Source organism: Equus asinus, chromosome X (assembly GCF_041296235.1).
Source record: "Equus asinus isolate D_3611 breed Donkey chromosome X, EquAss-T2T_v2, whole genome shotgun sequence".
Classification (NCBI taxonomy): domain Eukaryota; kingdom Metazoa; phylum Chordata; class Mammalia; order Perissodactyla; family Equidae; genus Equus; species Equus asinus.
This window is the reverse complement of record NC_091820.1, coordinates 110035551-110061586: the sequence shown is the minus strand read 5'-3', so window position 1 is coordinate 110061586 and position 26036 is coordinate 110035551. Positions and strand designations below refer to the sequence as shown.

General features: G+C 39.5%; 1 protein-coding gene across 5 annotated transcripts in view; it reads right to left on the bottom strand.

The window, feature by feature from the left end:
* The window catches only part of DOCK11 (dedicator of cytokinesis 11), a 183377-nt gene that overhangs the window by 65400 nt on the left and 91941 nt on the right, over positions 1-26036 (bottom strand). For 4 of the 5 annotated variants that reach the window (XM_044763097.2, XM_070503277.1, XM_044763098.2 and 1 more), the window contains 14 exons: positions 25867-25956; positions 20789-20907; positions 19199-19268; positions 18993-19118; positions 17713-17784; positions 16458-16604; positions 13330-13413; positions 12401-12512; positions 11862-11900; positions 10069-10247; positions 5267-5383; positions 3567-3642; positions 2874-2983; positions 948-1059 (listed from right to left, as the gene is read on the bottom strand). In XM_044763097.2, coding sequence (XP_044619032.1) covers positions 948-1059; positions 2874-2983; positions 3567-3642; positions 5267-5383; positions 10069-10247; positions 11862-11900; positions 12401-12512; positions 13330-13413; positions 16458-16604; positions 17713-17784; positions 18993-19118; positions 19199-19268; positions 20789-20907; positions 25867-25956 — 1453 coding nt within the window. The remainder of the gene's footprint in view (positions 1-947; positions 1060-2873; positions 2984-3566; positions 3643-5266; positions 5384-10068; positions 10248-11861; positions 11901-12400; positions 12513-13329; positions 13414-16457; positions 16605-17712; positions 17785-18992; positions 19119-19198; positions 19269-20788; positions 20908-25866; positions 25957-26036) is intronic. The other variant, XM_014860971.3, reaches the window with a different exon arrangement.

The window sequence follows — 26036 nt, the reverse complement described above, 5'->3', positions numbered from 1 at the left end:
ATTCTTAGAACTTAAAGATTCTAGTTATTTTTTACTGTTATTAATTTACTAATGTTCTTTAGAATTTATTATTCATATTTAGCGATTGATTTCTCTTAATGTCTCTCTAGCTGGTTAACTATCAACTTATTTTATGTTTTTATATCCAGCATTATTACAAAAAAGATTTTACTAAATGTTAATTGCTTTAAAACAAAAAATAGATTTTAAGTAAAATATAATGATTATGATGATTGGAACCCAGGTGCTTTTATGTTCTTCATTCTTGCATGCATTTTTTTTGAGCAAAAATATTGAGAAAAGGAAGAAGAGGGAGGGAATTGTGTAAATAAATGTGGTATTTGTGAATAAGATAACTTTCTGATTTTACTTCCAGAGGACATGCAGTTTATGAAAATGCTTTGGTTATGTTCTATCATATGAAGAGGAACTGTAATGCTAGTAAATAATGTAATTATACACCAAGGGGGAAAAAAGCTTGAAAAAGAACCTGACATCATACAATACCACATAGTGCTGCAGAGATAACCGTGGCATCCTCACCCTCAGAGAACCCTTCCTGTCTTTTTGTTTGCTTCTGTTTTTCCAAATCCTGGGTCAAATAAAGGCTAAAGCATTAAATATGACTTCCGGTTATTATTTCCTTCTGTTTACATTGGTCATTTAATGCATTATATGCTCTGCATGAAAAAATGCTTCAAAAACAATTGCCTCATTTTAGAAATTAATTTCTAAATTTTTAAAAAAATTATTTCAAAGAAATGACCAAAATGAACCTATTTTAAGTTCAAATACAGGAACATTTTAAGGTCAGAGTCTTCAACGATCTGCTTCTAGTGTGTATGTGTTCTCCATAGAGGTGATGGTCAAATATTTGTTGCACGAACCTATGAACCTGTGAGGGTGGACGTCTAGTAGAGTCCATGCTTAATATGCTGGTAACTCACCTTCAGAAATCATTTTCACTATATACAGGTAGCACATCAGGAGGCTTCTGATTTCATACTGATCCAGTCGGTTATACTGGGATACACTACTCCTTGTAGAACTCTGTCGGGTCTGTAATAGAAAGACAGAAGGTTTGTGAAACAATATTGGTACTATAGTTTTCCATAGCCTTTAACTCAATAACTACTTTTATCATTAGTCCTGTTTAGAAAAATTCTAAGGTTAAATCCAAATTTTACATCACACTTGGAAGGTAAATGGGCTCAAATCATTGCTACTGCACCGAGTAATATCACTGGAAATTACCTTGGGGTCGTCTTCAAGATACGGCCATGAATACTGTGTATGTTTCATTCCCATAGGTTCTGTGTTTTAGCAGTAAAAATTTTAAATAACTGTATGTGGCTATTCCAGGAAAAATAGCTTTTACATGGAGGAGGAATTTAAGGTACGTGGAAGCATAAGAAACATTTTAAACTCTTTAATTTAAATCTCTCAGAGTTTATTAAAATCCAGCCTCCAAATAAGAGGTCAGAAAGTCTATATAAAAAAGGGCTAATAATATTACAATTACATTAAAGAGGACCCAGTAATACTTCAAAAGCAGAGCCTCTACAATGTAGTGATGTTCCTATTATTTAATGATTTTTGTTAAAATATCAGTTGTTAAGCAGGACAAGATCTGACTTATTTGGGAATTTATATGAATAGAGTAATAATAATCTCCTAAAGAATTTACCCTTGTTAAAAAACCAGTACTTTCAGTTGAGCTAAACTGGCTGGAGATATACATTATATATGATTTGCTAAGAATGAACTTTCACTTGGAGCAAAACATCTAGGTTCTGAATGCTTGTTAGCTGTGTGACTACTAACAAGTCATTCAGCCTCTTTGTCCTTTATTTGCTTTACCTATGACAGTGTCTGTTGTCATAATTCTAAATGGTGTGAAACTGGACCCTCTGTGGATAAATTACTATTTACGCAAAGGCTCAAGGTATAAGTATAGTCCACTGCTTCTCAAGGGAGTGTTCCCACCCAGCAGCATCAGCACCACCTGGGAACTTAGAAATCTAAATTAGCAGGCCCCGTCCCAGACGGACTGAATCAGAAACTCCGGGGGTGAGGCTCAGCCACCTCTTTTTATTAAGACCCGCAGGTGATTCTGATGCACACTGAGAGCACCATGATTTAAGGAGGGAAAGTGCCGGAATTAGGAAGCCTGGGTTCAGGTCTGGGCCTGCCATAGCTGTGTTGTTGTCCTAAGTCCCAATTCCAGTTTTCATTTGTAAATTGAGAGTTAGAATTTATTATTTTTATAGACCTTCTAGCTCTAATTTTATATGATTCTATGATTTTACATAGCAGCGTAACAAGGCTTTACTGCTCTAAAATGAGGTTTGTCTGTCTGAAGGCAGACATATCCCAAATTTTAGGGTTAGGTTTGAAACAATTTGATTGAAGAATTAGAGAATATACTCCTAATAAGTGATGCTAGGATGCTGAGATATCAATCTGGGGACCTAGATATTTTTTTCTCCCATGTTAATGTCATTACTCTATTACAAAAGAATGAAAGGCTGAATCGATCCTGCCAGGAAGTGATTTAAGTGACAAGGTACATGAGACATTTTAAACTTGAACCTTCCCTCTCTAGAACAGGTTACAGTGTGCTAAGGTTAAAAGAGGTATTCAAAGTTAGAACTCTTCAAGATGAATGCCTTATCCTCTACAAACAGTTTCAGATATCCAAGTAGCAGCTGCCAGGATAGGAAGGAACTGCTACAACATCGAAGAATTATGGGATGCTTCTTACAGATCCAGGATGGACTACAGGAGAGTAGAAAGCTGCTTATTTATATAAAGAGACAGATTGTTGTAGCCTAACACAGCATGACGGTTATCCTCTATATTTAGGTTCTTACATTTTCACCAGTGCTGCCCTGATCTGGAAATCCTATTACTCCTTCTGGGATGAGGGAACCTCTGGAATCTTCCCTCTTAATTCCATGTCCATTTTGAAAAGACCCATAAGCTAGAAAAAAAGCCAAGTGCTTGTTAGCAACAGGAGGAACTGTCAAAAATATTTTTAACAACGAGTAGGTTAACTTAAGTAAAGATATATTTTAGGGAATAGAGCTTGCTCACCTAAAGTGTGAAGTTTATATATTGTATCAAAATGCCATAAGAAGCCAAATAAAGGGTAAGCAATTGTCTGCTTCTCGAAAACTTTACTATGTATGAAACTACAAGAAACTCCTTGAAAGTAATAAAATAAAGCCACACAATTTGAGAGTTAATTTTATAGATAAGGATACTTGGGTCCAGAAAAGGAAAGTGTCTTGTCCAAGATTGAAGACAGATAAGAGGATTGGAAACCAGTGTTTTTCTCATTATCATCTATTTTCTCAGTATACCAAGCTACATTTTAAACAAGCTTAGACAAGGACACCTAAGCAAAGAAATGTGGCTGCAAGTATGAGTCAGATTTTAATTAAACTTTAGCAGAGGTCAGGCTACATATAGTTTTTATTATGAAATATTTCAAAAATACCAAGAAGTACAGGGTACATTTCTAAACAGCCATGTAACACAGAATCTTTAAAAGACTTAATTACCGGTGTCTTTGTCAGTGCTCAGACTCCCTCTGTTTGTAGGTGAAGTGAAGCCACATGCAAACTCATCCCGGGATGCCTGTAACACAATGTGATATCTCTGTCATTTAACCAAATTTGTACACGAGGATAAGAAGTCGGAATTAACAGAATGAGATGTACACTGATTTGGAACAAAGCTCACTGTGAAAGTCTCAATCAGCTATCAGTATTGGTATTCAGGTGACATCACTTCAAAAAATCGGGACTAGCATACAGTTGTAACCATGACCTCTGGCCAAATGACATAACTCTAGATGGCCGACAAAAGCTGCAGCTGGTGCAGTCTAAACATGGTTCAGTTCTCCTCCTTGGAACCAGGGGCAATGCTAGAAGGAGGGGTGTGACCAGAAGCCCTAGGTGAACCTGAGCTGCAAAAGAAAGAACAGACAACTGAAACATTTCCAAATACCGCTGTCAAGTGCAGAGTGAGCATAAGCATGAGCTCCTGTGTTTGTGAGGAAAGACCAGCCTGACAGCCAGATAGGCGATGCAGCATCCACACTGAACTGGTCCACAGGATCATGATTGGGAGCTCCAGGCAATCGAACCATCAGGGAGACGTAGAAACAGCTTACTCAGGAACCCAGGGCAGGGCAGGCTTGACAAATCAACTGGGACATTTGATAGGGGGAATTTCCAAAGGAAGCCAGAAAGGACACAGCTTAACCTGCCCCCCAACAATGTGACACAGCTACTGCAAGTGTGAAGGTGATCTTGGTCCATAAAGAACATGGGGTGGGGGTGGGGTGGGAGTTCATAGTTCCACTGGGCAGACTATAAAGTATACAGTTCTGAGCACCACATTTTAATAGGGTCACTGGTAAAATGGAGCATATTCAGAAGAGTGTAACCAAGAACGCAGGTCAAGGGTTTGGAATGACAAATGAGAAAGTGGAGAAATCTGGCTTGGAGAAAAATTTAGAAGGCACATACGGAAGGGGTAACATGTGGAGGTGGGAACAGATGTGCTCTAGGTATCTCTTGAAGGCAAAACTAGGATAAGTGGATAGAAAACCTTTTGGGTCAAATGTGAGAAGGAAAGTTTTAATCACACAGTGGCAAAAGGTTGTTTTGCCAAATGGGAGACTAAGCACCTTCAAAGTTCCTTTCAACTCTAAGATTCTAAGGGGAGAAAAAAAGCACAGATCAATTGTGATGAGCTAAAAGTGACTCACCAAGAAGCGGTGAAAGGAGGCTGCCAAGGGACGGGAGAAGCAAAGGAATACAGCTTAATCCCCGGTGCCTAGCCTTCTGGAAGTGAAGACTCTTTTGGTCAGTTTCAAGTTGAATAAATATATGAAGGCACAGAACAACTGCAAAGCTTAAAAATCAAACACTGGGTACAAGGGAGTCCGGGTGTTCTCTCTGACCCAGTTACTCAAAGTCTGGTCCTTGGACCAGAAGCAGCCAAAAGCTTATTAGAAACACAGAATTTCAAGCTCCACCCCAGGCCTACTGCTTAGAATCTGCGTTGTGACAAATCCCTGAGGTGATTCATGTGCACATTACAGATCGAGAAGTACTGCTCTAGGAAAAGCGTAAATGGAAAAATGGAGTCGAAAGTGAACTATTAAGATTGAGACCAGATAGTATATGACCCCAATTCCAAAGATATTCAATAAAACAAGATAAAACACCAACAGAAACACATTACTACTTACAGAATTCGGCATGGCTGCACAAGAATACAAGGTGTCGCGACCTGCTAATCGCTGTATATTTTCCAAAAGCAGTCCAACAAATGGGAGGTATAATTGTGCTATTTTGGCTTGCTGGTTCTGAAAAATAATCATCAAAAGCTTAATTGGTATATAATACTTATGTATTACAAATAAAGTTGGCTCCATGTATCACTTTAAAGACTAAAAGCAGGCTAACATCCATAGCAAATTAGTGAAGCATGAGTCTATTTACATTTATAGTCTCAAAACTAATAACCAGGGAAGTGTGTTGGTATTTGGATTTATACACGATATAGAGACAAATCATATCCCTCAAACATAACTACCTAAAATAAAAGGCAAAAGTTTATTTTTTTAAATAGCAGTTGACTTATAAAGCAAATCATATTAGTCCCGTTCTTTAACCCCAGTGAGGGTTGAGTTTCACAAGATCAGGGACCCTGTCTGTCTTATTCACTACTTCATCCCCAGTGCCTGGGTACAGAGCAGATGGTCAATACACATTAGCTGAATGAATGAATAAATGGAAGAAGTGAAAAAATGGTGATTACTATATTCATTCAAGGAACAGTTTTTGTTTTGATTAAAGCTGCAATTAAAATAATGTGATCTTGGCCCCCTAAATCAATTACAAGACATGGGAGAGGGGCCGGCCCGCTGGCGCAGCGGTTAAGTGCGCACATTGCACTTTGGCAGCCCAGGGTTCACCGGTTCGGATCCTGGGTGCGGACATGGCACCGCCTGGCATGCCATGCTGTGGTAGGCATCCAACATATAATGTAGAGGAAGATGGGCATGGATGTTAGCTCAGGGCCGGTCTTCCTCAGCGAAAAGAGGAAGATTGGCAGCAGTTAGCTCAGGGCTAATCTTCCTCCAAAACAAAAAAAAAGACTTGGGAGATCTGAGATATTTGTAAATATGTAGATAAAGCTGGCCACTAGTAGTGTTAATTAATGCAGTACCTCTTACACATATTATTTTCTCAGCTATAGACATTCCACTACTAGGGCACAGTGGTCAATCTACAGAAAGCATATCAATAGTATCTCATAGCTACTTTAATTTGCATTTATTCTTGAGGTTGAACGCTTTTTCTTATGTCACTTGGCCGTTTGCACTTTCTCGTTTGTGAATTTCAGGAACCCCTCTTAATGGACTTACTTCTAACATATAAGCCTATCAATAATAGTCTCTAGCAATGCGAGATTCTGCTTCAGTAGGTCTGGGCTGGGCCCCAGGAATCTGCCCCAAGTGATACTGACGTACACAGGGAGGTTTGAGAAGCACTGATCTAGTCCATCTAGTCCAACTTCCTGTCCGCGGCAGGAATGGCCCTTACCTGCATCCCTGACAAATGGCTAGTTTTTAAACTTCTTAAACATGCCAGCCCTTTCACAGGTTCTGTTAGAAAGGGAGTCCTTTAGCTGATTTACTCCTTGTAAGTTCTCCCTGCTAGATACAGCTCTGCCCTTTGGAACTACAAAGAGTAAGCCTACTTCCACTATTACATGGCAACCCTTTAAATATTTGAAGACAGTTACCATGAATTGTCTTAATTCACTCTTCACAAGGCTTAATAGCCCTTATTACTTTTTTTTATTCTTCACATGGTTTTGGTTTCAAGATTTTTCACCATCGTGATCATCCTTTTCTGATGGTCCTCTAATTTTTCGGCGTCCCACTTAAGATTCGAGAGGCAGTATAGTCTAGTAGTTAAGAGCATTAAGAGCACAGATTTTGGATTTTAGACACACATGAATTCCAGATCTCCCATTACTAGTTACTTGATTGTGATCAAGTCACTTAACCACGGTTTTCTCTTTGGTAAAATGGGGATAATAATTATGATATTAATTTATGTGAGGAGTTTAATACAGTGACTGACATATAGTCCTCAATAAATTTTAGCTGCTATTATTAATATTATAGCTTCTAGATGGGGGTCCATTTTAGTTCCAATAGTGAGTGATCACTGGGGAAGGAGGTACTGCAGTGTCTCAGGTGAACACAACACAGGAAAACGTAGAGTCAGTGCAAAATACATTAAAAGTTTTGCCAGCACAAAAGACAGAAAACAACCTAAGAATCTATTAATAGAAGACAGGATAGATAAATAAGATGTGTCCATATGATGGAATACTATGCAGATTTTCTTTAAGTTTGGTAGATCTAATGTTCAGGATGTATTAAATGAAAAAAGAAAAAATGCATTATGGTTCCATTATACATACATTACATACAGGCTTGTGCATGCATAAAATAGAAGTGTATATGAGAAACTGATAACACTAACTGCTTCTAGAGAGATGAATTGGGGCATGGAGGTAAGGCATGGTAGAGAGGGTTTTTTGTTTGTTTTTTTTTTTACCACGTACGTGGATTACTTTAAAAAATAAAAAAAAAGGGACAAAGACTTGCCCACCGTCCAAGCTGAAATTTTAGTTCCTAGGTGTCGACATTACTTGCAGCGAGTACAGCAACTGACACAGACCCCAGGGCAAATGTTAGACACTGGACATTCCTGTTCTGAATAGGAAAGATGTCTCATGGTAATTATAAAAGCAGGGAGATCTCCCAAAGCAGTTTATGAGAAGCACAGAATAGGGGCCAGTGACATCTCCAGAATTTCATTACAGGACGGGCTGAGGAATGGCAATATAGTTGGGGGCACGGGAGCGACTAGAGGGTCTAGTCTCAAGGCAGCCTTTTAATAGGAAGCATTTTTTTCTTGACTGTCTATTTATTTGGGGTCACTTTCAGAGACCTGATGGAAATTATGGGCACTTAAAGCTCCTCTCTCTACCCACACCTTGGCATCATCATTAATGGTGAGCCTGTTTTACTTGAATCTATCTGACAAATGACCTCTTACTCAGGCCACCTGTGAACTCTGCACCAGGGACAGGATAATTTACATCCTCGTCCAATGTACTAGAACTGAAGCTTTGGCTAACCAGGCCCATGAAGCAAACAAAGTTCTACTGGAGAGAACACCTGTCTGACACTTTTGAACAAAGAGGAAAGGGCTTTAGAGGTCGCTGAAAGGATAACGAGCTTGGCATTTCAATCTTTCCCATAGTTTAAAACCTCAAACACTCAAATAGGCATAGTGTTTAACTTACTGACAGGTAACAATAGCTCTGTGTGTGTGTGTGTGTACATATACTGCTCTCAGAATTTAAGAAAATAAATAATGCCCAAATATGTGACATAAAATATTTAAAATTCCACCTCTAGGTTAGACACTAGTGAAATTCCATTTTCCTTCACTTTCATCTGAAGAGGCAGTGGGAAAAATACGACTTCCTGCTCCAGGGAGGGCAAGTTCATTTTGTACTTTCCCGTGACTCCTTTGAAATCATGGCTAAAGGCATTCTCCTCCACATCACATAAGATCCTTTTCCCCACCACTAGGCATACGCAGTAGTTAACTGGAACCCAGTGGTAACTGGCATTTTTAAACGTTTGACAAAGCTTGGTTAGAATGGGTGACTTTTAAGATATCTTTTCATGAGATACATTTTACCAGTTAACTTGTGTGAAGTCAATATCAACACTCATGAAGAAGAAAATGGCACATAATAGAGCAAACTATACTAAGTGGGAGGATGTTATAGTTATAATGTGACAAAAACAATGCAAACTGCAGTAAGAAAGAAATAACACCTTAAGGCTAAGAAGAGTAAATCTACTTTAGGATAGAATCACATGAAGAAAACTAGCAAAATTTGTAAGTAAAAAAAAAAAAAATCTTCTGGGCCAGCCCTGGTGGCCCAGTGGTTAAGTTTGGCACACTCCACTTTGGTGGCCTGGGTTTGGTTCCCGGGTATGGACCTACATCACTTGTCTGTCAGTGGCCATGCTGTGGCAGCTGCTCACATACAAAAAGAGGAAGATTGGCAGTGGTTATTAGTTCAGGGTGAATCTTCCTCAGCAAAAAAAAAAAAAAAAAGTCTTTGTAATTAAAGAAATATAGCTGAACGTAGCTGACAAGGCACTTTCTGTTTATTAAGGACAAATGGGAATACTGTAGAAAAAATAAAATCCATCTCCAAGTCAGCTTTCCAAAGTGATTATAATAATAAATGATATCATAATTTTATTTATATTTGAATGTAAAAACAAAGGGACAAATTATTAACTATGAAACAGTACAATGTTACTTGAGCCATTTGATACCAGGCAAGTAAGTTAGGTTATTCTAAATCCATCCAGTTTGCAGTCTACTTTTTCTAGCCCACAGGATTTAACATTAATAAGATTTGAATAGCTATGTTAAAGGTGCAGCAAATAACAACTGCAGCTGTGGCCTTCACACATAGACAATGTATAATGTGTGTAAGGTTTATAGCCACATCCAATCTTTTCAGTAAGAAGAAAAACTTCACATTACATAGTTTATAGTTGACATGCTTGACATGCTTATTAATCACTTAATAATCAATAATATATTTAGGGATATATATTTAAGGATATATCTTAAGGTATGTATCTGAAAGAGTACACATGGCTACAACTGTATATTTTAAAAATCATAATTAGTTTATGTAACAAATCACGAAGCAGTGTTGTTCTTTAAATATGATTTGAGAAACCAGTGTTTTTCTTCAACAGTTAACTGAAAAGTATTTTTAAAACTTAATCATCTGAAACGGAAGCAAACCTTATTTGTAAAAATGCTTTCATCAATGCTCGTATTATGTTCCTTACTGAAAACTTTAATATAAAATCTTAGCAGAAATTTACTAATGCGATACTGATGACTGCATGTACATCCTTACCTTGTGCTGGTATCTAGTGTCAAATGCGTGTTTTATCAAAAGATTCTTTATGACAGAGATAGCTGTATATCTGATCTCATAATTGTCTTGAAGAGCAATGGAGGTTTCCCTCAAAAGCAGACCGACCAAGAAGTGATGCTTGCAGTACTCATCTGATAGACTATATTCAAGATTTGAATCTGCAGTACAATGAAATTTAAAACTCATTTATAAAAATATTCAAAAATTACTTTAACATTAAAATACTATACTTATTCTTTAGTAATATGTGATCATGCTAGCAAGAGTGATAATTTTATTATTAATGGGTCTAACCAATTCTTGTATCATATGGAATGAGCATGCAAAAATTCACTAGACAGGGGCATTCATAACTAGGACTAGATGATAGCCTCCACGACAATTTCAGTTGGTAACATAGTCCCCAAGTTCTTCTTAACTCTTAGAAATCTTACGATAGGACCAAGAATGAAAGAATTCTATATTTGACAATGTCTTAACACATTTCTTTATATCTGAAGAGATTCAGTTACAACTACAAATTTGAGTAATTCTATACAATACTTGATTTACTTATGTAGAAAAAGGAAGAGAAACTAGATAACTGAATCATTCTAGCAGTATTAACTATTGAATGTTTCAGTAAACCTTACATATTGGCCCAAATACAATGGGACACAAGAACAAAAGGAAAAAACAGCCTCATCTCACTCCAATTCATCATCACACAAATACAAATCTTTTATTTCATAAAGTCACCAATTCAAACTATGCCTTTCACTGCATTTTACATCCTCAGTCCATCTGAAATCCCAGCTGTTAATATCCTGGTTGGGCCTTGTCTTATAGCTACTCAGAAGGGATTGTGATCAATTTTACTAATTTCCACCGTAGATTTCTACTGTCTTTATTTCCTCTCCCCTACCATTTAACTCAATTAGGCCATAAAGCTGAAGGACATGTTTTCTATTTCGCTTTCGGCCTCTTCAGCCCTTAATATAATACTACGTGTTCAGTTAGCACTTAACAAATGCTGTGAGTAGTCAGACTTAATCCTAAATCCTGATATCTGTCCACCCCTTCTTTGCCCTGACTCCCTCATGGCTATCGATAAATACTGGGGGAAGCATTTGAGCTATACATGCTCTGAATCTAATAAGTGGGTGGTTCAATAGGGTGCTTGGGTTTTGAAGTATTTTCCCTCCATTTTCACTGGCTGTAATTCCATCACTAACACCACTGCTCAGCAGATACTCCTGTAGAGACAAAGGCAGCTGGATTTTCTCCTTGCAATTGGCCACGCTCTTTTGTGAATCCCAATCACTTTCCATGCACAAGGGCCAGTACTGACCAAGCCAGGTGGCCTTATCTGGGTAGATTTTGAGATGGTAGTAAGTTTTCCACTTCAGTGATTTGAATAAATCCAATCTGTTCATCCACACCTTCAAAACTGTGGCCTAGCAGTCATTAAACAGGGTCAGAGAGAAGGGAGGCAAGCCTGGGAGAGATGACACCCACTTAAAGAACAGATACCCTCCAGCCCCCATGCTGGCTAGAGCTGGAACTTGTTTTCTGAGGGTGATGTGATAAAGCTAATTCCTCTCACAACACTCAAGCTGATTGTAAAAGTAAACACACCGCCTCCTAGGTTTTCTGGGTACATGAACTAAAGCCTCATTTTGGCTAGGGAGGATTTGAAAAGCAAACAAAGCCCCCGTCCATCTTAGCCATTCATCAAATCAATTGTTTTTAAAGACAGCAAACTACTTTAGAGTGAACCGAGTTAAACCTACCTACTGAAGTCAAACGGTCCACCGCAAATGAAAAAAAATCTAATTAATATGTGAAAAGAAAAGGGACAAATAAAAAACATAGTAACATAAGAATAGTGCTAGACAAACAAAGCATTCAATACAACTAGCAATGGAGATAACTGAAGGCATTTCATTAAATCAGTACATATATATTACTCTGTTATTCTGCCCTTATATTTCTCTTTTGATGCTCCTTTCAGCAAAAATGCATTTATATAGTTTTTTCTAAATTTAGTCTGATATAAGAGCCCAAACACTACTATGGAGCGCAATTTTACTGGTATCTGACATGGGCGTTTAAGCAGCAATCTATGTAACATACCCCATTTCTTCATACTACAAATATCACCACTGACACTATGACGGAAATGCAGAATATCATTAATGAATCTATCTTCGGAGAGTAACAATTCTGAGATATCTTTAAGATGACAGGTTTAACCAGAAAACAATACACTATCCTAGCACTAGCAAAAAAGGGAAAATGAGTCCAAGTGATGGAAAATGCAAATACATACCTTGAACTCGTTGAAGTTTAGGTTTTGCAAATGCCATTGGCAAGTTCAGAGGAATGTAATGTTCGTGATTGCAAATCGTTTGCAGAAATTCAAACTTGTATTCAGCCAGAACCTAAATGGCAAGAAATTATACATTAATTCATATTTGGTAGGCTTTGGCTATTTTAATAATTAAATACAGGGCAAAACTTTTTACAACAGAAGTGTTTCGTATTCTAAGCATACTTTGAGATGGGACCTGTGCAGGAAAGAGTTAAGATAGCAGGCCCAAGACTGCTCTCTTTAAAAGGGTCTACTTGCAAGACTGGTCGTTGGCTGGTATTTGGGAAATTGGACTTTGAAAGGTTCCCTATGTGATAAGCTTGTGCCTTCTGTGCCAGCCTGCTCAGACTATTTGTACAATGTGATTTCCGGTGAACGCCTGCTTTCCTTTCCTTTCCGAGACTCTGGAATTTTGACCAGCCCCCAGTAAACACCCTAACCTTCCAGTCTCAAATGGGCTGCCCTGAACAGAGAGATTGCACACATGCGGCTGCATTTTCACTGCTGGAGAGAGGGTGTGCTCCCTGTGACTCCTCACAGGAGGGAGGGGCTCAGAAAGCCTGCGCGTAGACTGCCAAGGACTCCCCTTGATGTCTTTTTCCCTTCTTCACCCAGCTGAGCATCCTTACTGTGCCACTGTAATGAATCTGGGCCGTGACTATGACTATATGTTGAATCCTGTGAGTGTTTCAGGTGAACCACCAACATGAGGGTGGTCTTAGGGACCCCTAAAACACTACCCAATATTCCCTGCTTTGAGGTACAACTATACTCGAAGTACCGAAACAAAAACAGCAGCTCCAAATCCTCCAGAGGAGAATAAATGTCACCCTTGGTCTCCTGTTCTAATGTCTCACAGCCACGACAGTCATGTCCTTATCACTTACCTTAGGATCTTTGGGGCTGAATCCAGATATATAGTCATTTATCAAATTGAAAACAAATCCTCTATCCATTAGTGTCAAACAGCGCTAACAAAACAAATCAAAATGAACGGTCAGTTACATAATTCCAAAAGTCTGTCAAGTATAAGTTTTTCAAATTTAAAAATCTTTTAATTTGTTCCACATTAAGGAGATGACATTCTGACTTTTACAGAGGAGAGAATAATAGCTTTCAGAGCTCTAGGTGACCTTAAAGAAACAGATTAAGGGGAAGTGACTTATTGTTGGAATTGAGACTCAACTGTACAATTTTCAAAATACATGTATATACACATACACAAATACAGACATCTATATACACACATATATCTACGTATACACACATATATGTAATATACTCAGCTACAGTGCCTTACTTTGGTCAACTCTCAAAGTTCAAAGTGAGGTGTCGGGTAGTCAGTTAGCTATTCAAAGTGGGGCTTGCCTATGTGAACATTTCAGACCAAAAGGGAAGTTTTTCTTTGTGTCTTGTGAAGTCTTGGCCTATTAAAACATTCTCCCTCTGTGACATTCCTACTAGCTGTTGATATTTGCCTGCTGTCATTCTCCTAGCTAAGGCTCTCATCATCTTGCAACTCAGCAATAGCAGTTAGCCTCCTAACTGGTCTTCAGGCCAGAGTCTAATCTTTCTGTCCATTTAACTGCTCCCACATTAATCTCTAAATCCTAACCCTAGTCACGTCATCTTCCTTCTCAAAAGCTTCCAATAGTTCCCTATTGCCTCGAATATAATTTCAAACTCTTTAGCTCGGTATTCAAGGACACTCAAAATCTTGTCCCAAGCCAGTTTTCCAGTTTTATCTCCCAGTACAGCTCATCTGTGTATTCCCACCCCTGGGTTTTCGTTCATGCTAGGCCTAGGTAGCAATTCTGTCACTATTTCTACCTAATCCTGCCCATTCTTTAATGTTCTGATGAAGTCCCATCTTCCCTAACCACCTTGGTCCACAGGCCCCTTTCAACACTTCATTCTATACTAGCTTGTATTTTACTTATTATTTTGCCTGTGTTTTCACATAGATAGGACAATAGGAACTCTCTCTTTTTCTTTATGTTCTCCATAGTGCCTAGAATATTCCTATGAAATAGAAGGAACTCAGTATTTGATTAACCAGATGTTTGCATCTCACTTCTCACCTCTCCTTTCAACTTCCACTGCCACTACCTTAGCTCAGATCCCATCACTTCTCACCTAGATTAATGAGGTATGCTTATATAAATTTATTCATTCACCCAACAAACATTTTGAGGATTTACTGTGTTTGAGACAATGCATCGCATCCTAGAGGAATGCGAAGATGAATAAGACATGGTCTTTACTCGTGTCTAATGGTAAAGACAAATAAATACTTAAAAAATACAGTACAAGAAGAAGGCCCATAGAAGGCTGTCAAGGACAGGTAAACAACAGAAGGGGTGATCAACACTGCATGGGAAGGTTAGGGAAGAGCTGAGCCTAAAAGATGAATGGACTCTGCCAGGCAGACAAGGGGGGACCGATCGATCTTCTAATTGGTTACCCTGACTCTGGTCTTTTTCTCCCTTCTTCCATTATACCAGCAATAAAATTACCCTCAAAAGTCTTTGGTGTTTCCCCAGTGCATACAGATCACAATCTAAATTCCTTAGCCTGACAGTCAAGGCCTTCCATCACCTGGCACCAGATGCCCTTTCCAGAGCTACCTCCACACAGCCTAAACTCTCTGCAAAATGGCTTTCCCACTCACTCCTAAGCAATTCCCGAATGCGCATATCTCATCTTTGGCCCTGGACTCTACCTGCAACACGCTCATCTCCTGTCTTGGGGAACTATTCTTCTAGTCTCTGTTCATGCTCCCCAGTCAGAATCCCTCCCTTTCCTGCTTTCTTATTGCATTTTGTTTGAATTCAGTATAAGAGTCATCACACTTTATCCTATACAGGTACTTGAATGTGATTACAGAGACAGCCTTTCACATCTCTGAATCCTCACACAGATGACAGACAAATGCTTGTTAAGTAAATACTGTTATTAAACCAACTATGTTCTATTCCCTTTACAGAGTAAACTTTAAGTTTCAACTCCACGGAACAAAGTGAGATTTTACATTTCAGATAGTCTCATCCTTAGACTACTTTGAAAAGATATGTGGATGCTTGGTTTTTAATACACAAAAAGCCGTATGTAATAGTGTTCAAACTTTATTTTAATTCTGGCAAAGGGAGGACTTATATCAGAAAATCACACTCTGGAGCTCTAAAACCTAGTTGTGAATTTTTAATAAGAAAACAAGGGTATGTTAGACATTAAAACCGCTTGGATGGTTTGCTGACCGTGAGGTTCTTAATATGAGGTTGAGATGTGATGAAGAGCTGTGAGAAGAGGGAGAGTGGGAAGAAGCAAGTGAAAACTAAGTGTATTACCGACCCACGCACCTTCTCTGCAACGAATAGACACTGTTACCCCTTTACAGCACAACTGCATTCTAGCACTGCCCCTTACATACGGATAACAACACAATATAACAACGGTAAAAGTGCTCTTTCATAAATAGAGGAGTTCCTGGTATCTCTCAAACAAAATAATCTCACTGACCAAAACTAACAATTTTTATTCACATGCATTAGCAACATGTAAATGGTGGTTACGTCAGCAAACAGGTTGCTTTCGTTCAAGAGTTGCGACCTCAAAGGCCAAAAGGAATCAGAGAAGCAATTTAAACACATAAAGAATTTCAGGGGTACACTAAGGAGTGGTGGGGATTGTGGCAACCTAGAAAGTACAGGCCCCATCTAAAGGCATTCAAATTAATATATTTGAAAAAACATCACGTGAAGCAAGCAAAACATGCCTTTGGCTAAGCCACCTGTGTGGGACCTCTGATTTAATTAATTAGCCATCTCAGTGAGGGGGAAAAAAATCAAACTTGGATGTTTAACTGAATTGATCAGTCAATTCAGTCAAAAGTTTCTCCAGCAGCCTTATAAAGATCTAGCTGAGTCTCTAGGAAGTAGGTAATACTGTCTTTGGCTTTCAAGACCATAATGGTGAAGAATAACTCCTTACCATGTTCTGGCTGCCTTTAACTCACCTTCAGGAAGTTAGCCAAACTATAATTGACATTTCTGGACTCATCAGGAATCTCCACATAGCGAATCGTCACATGGGGGATTGTTGCCAGAAGCAATGAATGTAAGACGTGATGATATGCCTCAGGAAATCTCTGGCCTCTGGGAAGCTTAAATTAAATAGGCAGAGAAAAAAGTCAGAGTTGCAAAAGGTCCAAATCAATTGCCATTTTTATTTTCAAACAGGTTCTATATATAAATGTGTTTCTTTCACTCGAGTATAATTTTTCCCCCAACTTAAAAATGCTATCGCTAGTTCAACGGATACTTTAGATCATTATAGGAACTATCTGGACCTCTCATAATGTAACTGACTGAAATCATTAACAAGATTGGGTCATTCTGATCCAACGTTGGAATCATGTTCCTGAGATGCAGACACATCCCAGTTTTTCATTCCATTTTTGTCCTGACAAAGTATGTATGCATCCATGCATCTCATTTTCAGTAAACCCATCTTGTGAAAATTCTGATAAAAATGATGAATATGAGGCGAGCATATTTTACTTCAGAAGTCTTAGCTTTACTATTTCTATACTAAGGAAATTTCTTTGTACCTTTAAAACAGTTTAAAAATACACCTTAATGTATAACACCACATTCTGGGAACACATCTATTACATAAAGTGTTTTTAACTTTGTATGTGACTTCTCCCAGATGAATGTTTTAAACATAGACATTTTTAAACCACAAGACAAAGGGAAAGCTTCAAAAGTAATGCATTTTACATGATAAATAGGAAAAAAATCTATGTGGAAGAGTCTCTGAAGATTAGACTTTGAAAACATATGAACTGTCAGAACTCAAGTTTGTACATCTCTTTTTTTTTTTGGTGAGGAAGATTGGCCCTGAGCTGACATCTGTTGCCAATCTTCCTCTTTTTGCTTGAGGAAGGTTGTCGCTGAGCTAACACCTGTGCCAATCTTCCTCTATTTCCCGTGGGATGCTGCCACACCATGGCTTGATGAGCAGTGCTAGATCCGCATCCAGGACCCAAACTTGTGAACCCCTGGCTGCTGAAGCAGAGTGTGTGAACTTAGCCACTACACCACTGGACCAGCCTCCCATTGGTTTTTTTTTTTTTTTTTTTAAAGCAAGATTGAAAAGCGAAGGGCTAAGAACCCTTAAATATAAAAGAGGATTCGCATGTCATGGTTACCTGTAAATAAGATTAGCCTTCTTTGTCTATGTTAAATATTATTCTTGAGCCTACTTACCTTAATTTTATTCTCTTCCAACAAGTATGTGGCCATAGACTTTGCAATAATTTCAAAGAAAAACCATGAGTACTAAAATAAACAAATAAATAAAAATCAATCTTTAATAGTTACCCAAATCTTTGAAGCTTAGCAAAGTCTGACAAATCAATATGGATCTTGTCTCTGAACTTTAATCCCATTTTTAAAGTGATCGCAATTCACTCTCAAAGTCCCACAGAACACCATCAAATCATGTTGGTAAAAGGTAAAAGAGTACCTCAGGGCTGGCTGATGATGTACAAAGGGCATTTGGTGGGAGTGTTTGCCTCAGCGGGGAAGAGTATTTTATCACCAACATTTTTTTTTTTTTTTGGAGGAAGATTAGCCCTGAGCTAACACGCTGCCAATCCTCCTCGTTTTTTTGCTGAGGAAGACTGGCCCTGAGCTAACATCCCTGCCCATCTTCCTCTATATGTGGGACGCCTGCTACAGCATGGCTTGCCAAGCGGTGCCATGACCGCACCCGGGATCTGAACCGGCGAATCCCAGGCTACCGAAGCGGAATGTGCGCACTTAACCACTGCGCCACTGGGCCGGCCCTGATGTTGTTTTTGAATTGCCTACGTGTAGTGATTAGAACAAATCAACTTTTAATTTATTTTATTATTGCTGTTAAATTCTCTACAGACAATGAATCTTGCCTGCCTGGGTACACTGCCTGCACCCAGGGAGGGACCCAACCCAGCCCCTGGTACAACCCTGAGACCAGCCCAAACGGCGTAGGTGTTTGCCTGAATGTAATCTGAAGGGTACAGAGAAGCCTCAAGCAGATATATCCTAAGATACCTGAAAAAGCAATTCTACCATTAATAATAGAAATAGTAAAAATAGTGACAATAATAAGAGCTCCCATTTGAGTGTCTACTGTGTGCCAGAAATGATGTACTAAATGCTTTACTTATATTTTAGAAATGAGGACTTGGAGGTTCAGAGCCACTAAATAGTAGGCCCCAGATCACAGAACTACTATGTCATGGATACAGGATTCCAACCCAGGTCTATCTTTCTTTTACACAATTCTATCCATTATACATTCAACCAGGGGCAGGGGGTGGGTAGGAAGAGAGGAGGATGAGGAAGGTCCCGCGGAGAACTCGAGGGGAAAGGATGCAGGGGCAAAGTGGGGAGGAAAGGGAGGGGCACAGGAGAGAGTGAGGAAAGACCAGAACTGAAACGGGAGTGTATCCAACGAGTTGTCTCTGGCTGCTTTTGTTCCCTGTTGTGTCCTGTTTCCTTACCTTTAGCAGCTTGTTGACGGCTAAAAAGTCTACAGACTGTTTCAATATGGCTATCATCGTCGTAGCCAGAGTCTCATGTATCAGCTGGGCCTGAGGAGCGCTCGGTTTTTCAGGCCGGAAGCTATACTAGAAACAAAGAAAATGAACCGTCAGACAAAATTCTCACATAAAATCAACTGCTCGGAAAGAAAGCTTACTCCACCAACCTTTATGAAGGATCTTAAATAATTATCCAAGCCCTCCTCGTGGCACTTTGATACGATATGTAAGAGAACCCTGAAACAACATTCACAAAGTCAGCATGTCACGCTCCAACTCCTTACCATCGTTTGATTGTTAGTCAGACCATCGTCTCTAACCCTAAAGATGCCTAACTCTGCCTGAATAATCAAAGGTGAGATGATTGCGTAAGATGGAATGGAAGTTTGGGTCTAACACAGATTTCAGCATCTAACACGCTCAGGTTCTTGTAAAACAGATTTCCCAGTTCAAAAGAAGGAGATTCTATTTTGGCAACCCAGATGTTCCATCTCCTTTCTAAACCTCTGTATGCATGTGAAGTATGGCCACAGCTACTAAGTGGGAGAAGACCTCGAGTAAGGTAAATATTGAAATCCCCTCGAGCGAGAATAAAAGGAAACGAGTAGAAAAATAAAATGAAAAGCATGTCAACAGAGGGGGGAAAGGGAAGGGGGAGACAGGACGGGTATAATGATACGAACTAAAATTGAAAGTCAATATAAAATTCATAGAAAGTTTTATAGTTAAGAGACTAGCAGCTATTCTCAAACCTTAGCATGCACCAGAATCCACTGGCAGGTAACAGATTGCTCAGCCCTCTCCCAGAGTTTCTGAGTTTGAATGTCTGGGATGAAGTTCAACGATGAGCATTTTTAAGAAGCCCCCAGGTTAATACTGGTGCTGCTGGTCTGGGAGCTGCATTTTGAGAACCACTGGCCTAGAGCAATGCTTCTTAAATTTTCAACCAGACTATCCCCAACATCAGACAAGAGCAAACAAGTGTGTGTAGCTTGAGCCCTGCTGGCACCAGCAGCCGCAGCACAGCCAGAAACATCCAGCACTGAGCTCACAATTGTTTTGGAGATTCCCATTTCAATTTCAAAATTCAGGTGCGTTTTGCATTCTACTCTACTATATATCCTTATTTGTTTTCACTTAAAAATAATATTCCTTATTCTTCTGAGTAAAAATTGATGGCTTAGGGCCACTCTGTCCAATATGAGAGCCACTAGCCACACGTGGCTCAGTTGCACTAGCCACATTTCAAGTGCTCAATAGCTAAATATGGCTAATGGCTACCATATTGGACAGCACAAATATATAACATTTCCATGACTGGAGAAAGTTCTACTGGACAACACTGGTCAAGGGCAATGCTTCTCAAACTTTGTTGCATTACAGAATCGCCCGGGAAACTTAAAAAAAAACAAAACAAAAAAACACTGATGCTGAGTTCCACCCCCAAAGATTCTGGTTTAATTGCTATCAAGTGTGGTCTGGGCATAGATATTTTTAAAAGTTCCCCTGATGATTCTAACATACAGCAGTTTTAGAAGCCCTGGGCGAGGAAAACACAATAAGCTTCTCTCATGGCTTCTGGTACCATCTATCCCTGGGGATACATGTCCCCCAGTGTGAGAAGCATGAAACTAGAGAAAACTGAGATTAGGTTTCTGACTTTGGGTTCTCATTTCGAAGATAAATTTATATTTAAAATGAAGAAACGCAAAAGGACAACAAAAATTGCTTCTTCGTATGATAACACCGAAACTCACATGGTGCAGTTGATAGGAACTTCATCTTCATGGGTCATATTTGTGAGAACTCGGAAGAGTTGCATAAGAATTACAGGTAGAAATTGTATCATGACTTGGATCTCCATGGCATGCAAACACTAAAATAAGTCATTATTAGTTATGAAAACAAACAGAAATATGATATAACTTGCAAAGGTGAAACAACAAAAAGTTAAGTAATGAGAAACATATTCACTAGAATATAAGCTCACTTCAATGTGAGTAGGGGACTTTGTTAATTACTTTATCCACATCTCTATTTTGGCAGTCAAGATTTTGTTAGTTTACTTAATAATAAATGCTTTTCTGAAGATAACAAGTCTAACTGGGATAAACAGGTTTTGGAATAAAGACAATTGACTCTTGGTAAACCAACACTCAATCGAGGAGGGGCCGGATGTGTTCGGAGGTACTGGAGACTGGCACACTAGCCCCCAGCAGTCACTGCGTCTTCCAGGGAAACGCGAGCCATCAGGTAATCTGGCGAGAAGGTAACTGGGATTCAACAGTGTTTTTCTATATATAGTTGGCCTTACACTGGCACCATCTACAAAACTGAGGCCGTTCCGCATTCTGACATCCTCATAATACATTTCTTCAAAGTGCTAACATTCTGTCTCTAGTGATAAGGTATGTTAACATCAAAAAGAAGAAATGAGTTCACTTATACATAGAAATAATACAAGCAGCAAAATTTGTGAAATTTCTTTCTTCTTCCTTCCTTTCTCTCCATTTTCATTCACTCATGCATTCACTCACTTATTTACCCAACCAGCCAACCAAAAGAAGAAAACAAACCTCACTGACCACCTTCTACATCAGTTCACTGTTTAGTGCCATGGGAGATACGGAGATGAACGAGACAAGTCTCTGTAATAAGGAACTCAGTATTTATCTTTCACAGGCTGCCTTACTCTTGCTTCATCTTTCCACCCTTACTCTCACCATCCCTTTTCAGGACTCGCACATCTATATCTGAATCATCCCAACAGTAACCTCTTCAATCAGCTTCTCTTCAATCAGATCCATAAGGCAAGATGTCAAGCTCGAAGAGCTCATGGTCTATCTTTCAAGTTTTTCCTTCCTTTTGCCCCATCTCTTCTATTCTTACTGCCACCACCTCTTTTCAGGACCCCCTAACCTACAACCAAAATAGTCTAATAATTTTCTAGCAGGTCTCTGTATAGTTTCTTCTTACTCCCAATACGTCTAACTCTCACTTCCAAATTATTCTTCCTCAAGTACTGGTTACATCAGATCACCTCCTCCGAGATTTTTTTGATGCCTTGCTATTACCTAGGACAGTGGTTCTCAACCAGGGGCCACTTTGCCGTCGCCCCCCACTCCCAGGACATCCAGCAACGTCTGGACACATTTTTAGTTGTCAACAACTCAGGGGTGCTACTGACATCGAGTGGGTAGAGGCCAGGGATGCTGCTAAACATCCTACAATGCACAGGATAGCCCCTTACAACAAAGAATTGTCCATCTCAAAATGTCACTAGTCTCAAGGTTGAGAAACTCTGACCTAGGGTATTAGGTCCAAGTTACTTAAAACCCAACCTACATTTTTAGCCAAGACTCATGATTCTTTACAAGGCCAAACTGGTAGCTTGACGGCTCCTTGAGTATATCATACACATTCCTGCTTTTGTGCCTCTGTTCACAGTTTTTAGCCAAATCCTAGCCACCCTTCCAAGTCAGGTTCAAACCCTTACTTCAGTGAAGCCATTCGCTCACTCATTCAACAAAGGCATATTGAATGAACTTCCAATTGCCAAGCACATCAAAAAAAACCACAGTTCACAGACTATGAGGTGAAAAAGACATGGAACTAAATCACAGCAATACCAGAGGGAAACAGCACAAGAGTGGTATACACAACACGCACAAGGAAGAAGCAACCGACTCTGCAACTGAGCAGGGAATGTCCAATAAGGCTTCAGAGAGGAGGTAGGTTAAAAGAGAAGTAATGTCACACAGAAGAGAGGCGGGCCTTCCACGCAGAAGCGATCTCCCCGCACCAGTACTGCTCCTCTATGGTTGATTTTCAACACGGCAGCCAGAGCGTTCTTTTCCAAAGGCTATTTTGATAACGTCATTTTGCCTTTGTTAAAACCAAAACAAACTGTCACAAACAAAAGGCTGTCAAGGGCTTCCCTTGCCTCCGTGCGCTCTGCCTAACTCTCGAAACTCATCTCATGACAGCCTCCCCCCCCGTCGCCACTCTCTGAGCTCTAGCTACAGTGTCTTTTCTTTTTTTCTGTCCTTCAAACATGCCACCACAAGGTGTTTCTACCTGCTGCAACATCCTGTTATCCTTGTACACAGCTTTATTACCTATGGCTGTCTTCCTCTCATCCATTTCTTTCGGCTTGAAATGTCATCTCTTCAGACAGGGCCTTCCCTGACACCTCTATCTAGAATGCACTCTTGGTCATATTAGATCCCATTAACCTGTTGTATTTTCTTCACAGCACTCATCTCTATCTAAAGTGACTTACTGAATTAGACTCTCTCCACCCCAACTAGAGCAGGGATGTTGTCTGAATTATTCTGCATTAATTCCTGGCACCCTGTACAATATCTGGCCCATAGTAGGTTCCCAATAAATATGTGGTGAATGAGTGAATAAATGAATAAAATAAGGAGCCAAAGGGTAAGATAAAGATGGGAGCCCTCTAGTCTCAGTGGTTCCTCAGTTTACTGAACTCTCAGCACTATATCCTGTATCAGGTGCTTGCCATTTAATCATGCGTTGCTTTGGACTATCATTTGCCCTGCTGACTTATATAACTGTCATTTGACTTATGTGTGCCCTGTCTCTCCAATTGGCTTTAAGATCCCTATGGACAATGACCCTAAGTTCTTCTTCTCGGCAAGCCCCAGAGCATCTAGGAAAATATTAAATACATAATAAGAGCTCAACACATGGATGTTAAATGAATTGATGAGACAATGTCATTTACAGGGACAATAGATAGCAAGGTTTGCTAGAAAGAACATGGGACTAGGAGTCAAGAGACACGTCACAGGCTCAACTCATCTCTGGTAGTAACCAGCTGAATGACAACAGACAAGTCACCTCTACTCAGGCTTCAATTTCTCATCTGTGAAAACAATCTCTAGAACCCCTTTCAGCACTAATATTCCATACAGGAATTTGGCTGCTTCTGTAATCACATGGCATTTCACTCACTGACACTAGAGGGCGAACACAGGTCACAAATATCAGAAATTCCACATCGTTAAGACACAAATATGAGTACTTTCTTTTTTCCGTTTTAAGAATACCAGCACATGAAAATGATGTTCTCCTCCATTCCATTCTGTTAAAACTTTTACAAAGCTTCCCCTCCGGAAGAAAAATCCAAAGATCTTAACAGACAAAGCATTCACACATAAAGCTGGGGTTCTAGATGCTACCCAAGGAAAAGATTTGAAAGTTAGATGACTATTATACCTCTTAATGATAATTAAGAATAATAGTGACCTTTATCGACTAGCTCCCAGCTTCCACCCTTCAAATGGCATATTTTCTATATGGTAGGCAGGATGATACTTTAAGAACCAAAGTTACTCCTCTGTTCAAAGCCCTGCAAGGCTTCCCATCTCATTTGGAGTACAATTCAAACCCCTGACCATGGCTCATGAGGCCATCCCTGACTAGCTCCCCAGCTCCCTTTCCAGTGTGATGACATATCACTCCACGTACTTGCCTCACTGCAACTCCTGCTTTTCCTTAATGTACCACACAAGCTCCTCAGGGCCTTTGTACTTGCTGTTCCCAGCTCTCTCCCCCAAAATCCACATAGCTGGCACTCTTATTTGCTTTAGGTTTCTGTCAAATGTCATTTTACCAGAGAGATCACCTCTGACCACTTTATCTAAAAGAGGAATCTCTTATCATTCCTTATTCTCCTTCACTATGTTTTGGTCTTCTTCACAGCACGTATCGCCACCTGACATGACATAGATATATTTATTCATTTATTTGTTTACCGTCCATCTGCCTCCACAAGAAAGCAAGCTCCTTGACAATAGGGATGTTGTTTGTTTTCTTCACTTACATTCCCAATGCTTAGAATGATGCCTGGCCCATCAGAAACACTCAAAGCAGAAGTGTGGAATGAACAATTACCACACAGCGGATACCCTATATCTCACATAAGCCTCACAACCACCCTACAAATTGGCATTCTTGTTAACCCTATGTGACAGGAAGAAACAAAGGCTTGGAGAAGTAAAGTCACTTGGCCGAGGTCAATCACAGAGCTAGTAAGTGACAGATCTGGGACACAAACTCAATTTATGCTTCCAGAAGCCATACATGTCTCATGTCGTACTATTTCTCTGAAAGAAATGAACATTCTTGTTTCCTGAGAATATCATTAAGTAAAAACATATGTCCAAGGGGAAATCCTGTAGGCTTCATTTAAAAGTCAAAATTCCTCAGACTCGCCATGGCTGATCTCCTAAAGGCGCGGGCAAAGGAAACAGTCACCGTCAGGGAGGCCCTATGGTGAGCACATCAGTCCTACTGTGTTAGGGAATAAACAGTCTTGGATTCGGATGGTGTTTCTTAAGATGCTCCTTTGCAACATGCCAAAACCAGGTCTTTCTTTCTCTTCAGTTGACCCTTTTGATAATCTTTCACCCAGGGACACGGGAATCATTTCACATTTTATTCCAAGCAAAAGTGAGTCCCTTTCTCCTGGCCCTTTCCCCATAGTATTCTGCACCTTTACTGGCAGTCAGCAGGAAAAGAAAAGATCTGAAAAATCAATTTATGGAGATGAAATAAACATTTTCATGAGACTTTCAAAAATATGCCATCAAATTCTGGCTATAACATTTTCTTCCTAACGTACCAACTCCGCTGTCTGCTTCTAAACAGCCACTTAATGGAAAAGTACATAATAGAAAGTGTTCTCTTGAGGATATGCAGTCAAAAGCATTTTAAAGCGTTAGTTTCATTTTTTTCCCCCACACATCAAAACGTGGCAACAGCAAAACATGAAAAACAAACCTTTCGCAGAAAGCTCCTGTTCATTTACCTTTAAATATTTAATGAGCTCTCCTGGAACTTCTTTCGAGCCTGACTGAATCACCTGGCAATGATGGAAGAATTTGTGCACGTGTAGATCCTGAAAAACAGATGGACAGAACCATATGAAATTAGACTCACTACCCTCAAACGCAGGCTCTCTATCTCTCTCTCCTCCTA